This window comes from Colobus angolensis, unplaced genomic scaffold (genome assembly GCF_000951035.1).
Source record: "Colobus angolensis palliatus isolate OR3802 unplaced genomic scaffold, Cang.pa_1.0 Scaffold8, whole genome shotgun sequence".
Classification (NCBI taxonomy): domain Eukaryota; kingdom Metazoa; phylum Chordata; class Mammalia; order Primates; family Cercopithecidae; genus Colobus; species Colobus angolensis.
In genome coordinates, this window is record NW_012121820.1 from 7,861,215 (window position 1) to 7,865,745 (window position 4,531).

The window sequence follows — 4,531 nt, forward strand, 5'->3', positions numbered from 1 at the left end:
AAAGTGCTGGGATTACAGGTGTGAGCCACCGCGCCTGGGCATTTTTTTGTATTTTTAGTAGAGACAGGGTTTCTCCATGTTGGTCAGGCTGTTCTCAAAGTCCTGACCTCAGGTGATCCGCCCACCTCAGACTCCCAAAGTGCTGAGATTACAGGCGTGAGCCACCGCGCCCGGCCCAAAGTGTTTTTATGAAATATAATACTTATTATACAGAAAAGTCTATACACTTTAATGAGTAATTACAGTGAACATCCATTTCACCACTACCAGCATCCCAAAGGCCCACCTTGAGCTCTCTCCCTTCCCTGAGATGGATACTATTAATCCGTCTTTATAGTTGAGAAAACGGGCTCATCAGAGGCTGCATGAGAACACAGTTGTCTGACTCCAGAGCCTGTGCTCTTAAACTCCATGCTAACTGACCTCTTAAGAGCCCTCAACCACAGAGCCAGTGAATGTGAGGGGTCTTAGGTATTTTTTATTCCCCAACCCATCTCCTGCGCCCTTCCCCATTTCGTACGTGAGTTCAGAGAAGGAAGTGACTTGACTAGCTCAAGATCACACAGAGTTACAGTATCGGAGTCTCCTCTTTCTCAGTCCTGTGCTCTTTCTACAGGCTGTAGATCTCCATAGCCTTGTGCACTGCGGATTCCAAAGCTGCCATGCAAGCCAGTGGCTGGGATACAAGTCCCATGCAGGGCCAGCCTTACCTTGTTGTCATCTGTGAGCGGCGGCCCCTCCGCTGCACCTGCCGGTGCTTTATCATTATGTTCCAAGGGTTCTGTGGGGACCAACGGAACAAATGTCATTATGGCCTGTGACACTGGCATGGGGCGGAGGTGGAGGGTGGCTATGAAGTTAAACCTAAACATTCCTGCTTCTCAGATCCGTCACCATCTCTCCCGCCTTGGGATATCGGGGGAGGACAACAGTTGGAAGGCCCCCTCCACAAAAGAGGAACTGAGGAAGTTTCCTGCCTTAAAAGTCCCGACCCTGCCTTCTGGCACGGCAGGAGGAAGGGAAGCAGTGTTTACCGAGGGTCAACTCTGTGTCAGGAGATGTCCTGGGCGCTGTACCCGCCTTTATCTTCCCATCCCACAACAACTTTTATGAGACAGGTACTAATCATCTCCATTTTATAGAAGATGATCCTAGGACTCGGGGTCGACAGAGCTGGCCCACGTCACCTAGCTAGGAGGGCGGCACCAGAATTTGAATCCAGGTCGTCGGGCTGCGAAAACGCCAACCCCCTGCAGCTCCAGCCGCCGCGTTCTCGCCCGCGGGCCAGGGTCCCGGGAGCCCCGAGGCCTTGCCCGGCCCGAGCCCAGACCTCACCGGGGGCGCCCTCACCGTGAGAACCAGCTGCCCCGCTGCGCCCGCATCCCCCAGCTCCAAGCCGCCCCGCTCGGCCCCGCTGGGTCCCCGCGGCTGCTCGGCGTCGCCAGTGGCTCCCATGGCGCCCCCAGCCACCACAACTTCTCCGGACTCTGCCACCGGCCGGAAAGTGGCGCCGTGACGTCACTGGAGCGCGCTACTCGTCCGCCCGGAAGCGCAACGCGGGAGCTGCGGGGTTACCATGGGAACCGAACCGCCGCGCCTTGCCCGGGACAGTTACAGTTAGAGGCCTTGTGGGTGGAGGTCGTTGGGGCTTCCTCTCGGGAGGGCTGCCCCTCGATTGTGGATTGTGGGTGTTCAGTGGCGGTTCCGTCAAGGGACGTTTCCCGCTGGGCCAAGGCCTGTGGATGACTGCGGGGTAGGAGGAGGGGAGCAGGTTTCTGTAGGCTGGGGTTGGGGAGCAGAGGGAAGTGTTTGGTACAGCGACGCCTGCAGTTCAGTGTTTGAAGACTAGATTTTAATATGCTCGGCCAGGGTCGGTGGCTCATGCCTGTAATCCCAGCACTTTGGGAGGCCGAGGCGGAAGGATCACTTGCAATCAGGAGTTCGAGATCAGCCTGGCCAACATGGCGAAACCCCGTCTCTACTAAAAATACAAAAATTAGCCGGGCCTGATGTTGGGCGCCTGTAATCCCAGCACTTTGGGAGGCCAAGGCAGATGGAACACGGGAGGCCAGGAGTTCAAGACCAGCCTGGCCAACATAGCGAAACCCTGTCTCTACTAAAAACACAAAAATCAGCCAGGCATGGTGGTGCACACTTGTAATCCTAGCTACTCAGATGGCTGAGGTGCAGGAATTGCTTGAACCTCAGAGGTAGAGGTTGCAGTGAGCCAAGATCATACCACTGTACTCCACCCTGGGTGACAGAGCAAGACTCTGTCTCAAAAAAAAAAAAAAAAATCATCTGTCCTATTACTCGCCTGGCTCATTTTCCTCTAGTCACACTGGCCTATTTATTCCTTTGATGTGCCAAGCACACTCCTGTCTCAGAGCCTCTACCATTTCCTCTGCGACTGGACTGCTTCTTCCCCATGTATCTGCATGGTTTGCTTTTTCCTCACTTATTCAGGTCTCCACTCAAATGTCCTCTATCAAAGGCTTTCCTAGCCACAATCTATAAAACAGCAACCCTACTCTCTACTGGTTACTCTCTTTCCCCTGTCTTGTCTCTTTCTCTAACACAGCACATACTTGTTTACAGAGAGCATATGTTCTGTTTACTGCTACATCCCCAGTGACTAGAATAGTGCCTGGTAGTATGGTAGTCATTCAATAAATACTTTTTATTTTAAGAGGGAGTTCTGCTCTTGTTGCCCAGGCTGGAGTACAATGGTGCAATCTCAGCTCACTGCAACCTCTGCCTCCCAGGTTCAAGTGATTCTCATGCCTCAGCATCCCGAGTAGCTGGGATTACAGGTATGCGCCACCACGCCTGACTAATTTTTTGTATTTAGTAGAGATGGAGTTTGAGCATGTTGTGTCAGGCTGGTCTTAAACTCCTGACCTCAGGTGATCCACCTGCCTCGGCCTCCCAAAGTGTTGGGATTACAGGTGTGAGCCACAACGCCTGGCAAATAAATACTTCTTACATAAATGAATAAATGTAAAAGGAGACTTAGGAAGAAAAACAAAGAGTTCAGTTCTGAACATACTGAGTTTAAAGCATCCTCTTTTGGTACATTTAGGTAAAGTCATGTGGAAATTTATTTATAGGCCAGGGAAAAAAACCTGTAAATAATAATAATAATGGTAACTTTATTTATTTATCTACATATGTTTTTCGAGAAAGGCCCTCACTGTCACTCAGGGTGGAGTGTAGTGGCATGATCACAGCTCACTACAAACCCAAACTCCTGGGCTCAAGTGATCCTCTCGCCTGAGCCTTCTGAGCAGCTGGGACTACAGGCACGCACTACCATGCCTGGCTAATACAATGTTTTTTTTTTTCAGTAGAGATGAGGTCCCACTATGTTGCCCAGGCTGGTCTCAAACTCCTGGCCTCAAGTGATCCTGCCTCGGCCTCCCAAAGTGCTGGGGTTGCAGGTGTGAGCCCCTATGCATGGCCCCAATAATGGTGATATTATTAAACAACTAATAAAAGTACTTACTGGACACTTGTTATGGCCCAAGTGCAGTGCGCAGCACAGTACATTTAAGTCATTTCATTCTTACAAGAGGTTAGCAAAAAACAAAAAAAAAAATACGTGACAGTGAGTGACAAGGGCAGATTAAAAAAAAAAAAAGATATCTGAATTACCCTCAAGGAAGGGATAAAATTCTTGGAGGATTAAAAATTTGAAAGCTGGCCGGGCACGCTGGCTCACACCTATAATCTCAGCACTTTGGGAGGCCAAGGTGGGTGGGCAGATCACTTGAGGTCAGGAGTTTGAGACCAGCCTAGTCAACAGTGAAACCCCGTCTCTACTAAAAATACAAAAATTCGCCGTGCGTGGTGGCGGGCGCCTGTAATCCTGGCTACTAGGGAGGCTGAGGCACGAGAATCGCTGGAACCTGGGAAGTGGAGGTTGCACTGAATCGATATCATGCCACTGCACTCCAGCCTGGGTGACAGACTGAGACTGTCTCAAAAACACAAAACAAACAAACAAACAAAAAACAAAAAAGGAAAACTTTAGATATCTGTGTGTAGGAAAGAGACAGACTGGTGATGCAAGGAAGGACTGGGCTCCTCATGAGTCTTTCCCGTTATTTTTTATCCTGTGTCCCTCTCACCTTCATGTACTTGTTGAAGACAGTCTGGATCTCCTCATTGATGCTAGGCTGCAGGACAGCTCGGAGGAGATCCATAGAGATGGCAGGATCTGTGAAACTGCATTCAGGAGGGAGACAGGGTGAGGGGGCATGTCGGAAACATATTCTTTCTCAGCCTGCCCAGTCAATTATGGACACAGAATTCTTTAACAATACTAGACAACTTTTACTGAAAACTGGCTACATGCTTAGATTTTGTTCAAATCACAGAGGCATGACTTTATTTCATTCTCATAATAACTCTATGAAGTGGGTATTATTTTCAAAGTTTTTTTTTTTTTTTTGGACGGAGTCTCACTCTGTTGCCCAGGCTGGAATGCAGTGGTGTGGTTTTAGTTCACTACTGTAACTTCTGCCTCCTG

The 4,531-nt window shown here is 49.8% G+C and overlaps 2 protein-coding genes across 2 annotated transcripts in view; one reads left to right on the forward strand and one right to left on the reverse strand.

Annotated features, from left to right (window-relative positions):
• Positions 1-4,223, reverse strand: part of DNTTIP1 (deoxynucleotidyltransferase, terminal, interacting protein 1) — a 28,939-nt gene extending 24,716 nt beyond the window's left edge. Inside the window, exon 1 of the mRNA XM_011928917.1 lies at positions 4,131-4,223. Coding sequence (XP_011784307.1) covers positions 4,131-4,205 — 75 coding nt within the window. The 5' untranslated portion in view covers positions 4,206-4,223. The remainder of the gene's footprint in view (positions 1-4,130) is intronic.
• Positions 1,558-4,531, forward strand: part of WFDC3 (WAP four-disulfide core domain 3) — a 33,770-nt gene continuing 30,796 nt past the window's right edge. Inside the window, exon 1 of the mRNA XM_011928916.1 lies at positions 1,558-1,628. The gene's annotated coding sequence lies outside the window, so the exon portion shown is untranslated. The remainder of the gene's footprint in view (positions 1,629-4,531) is intronic.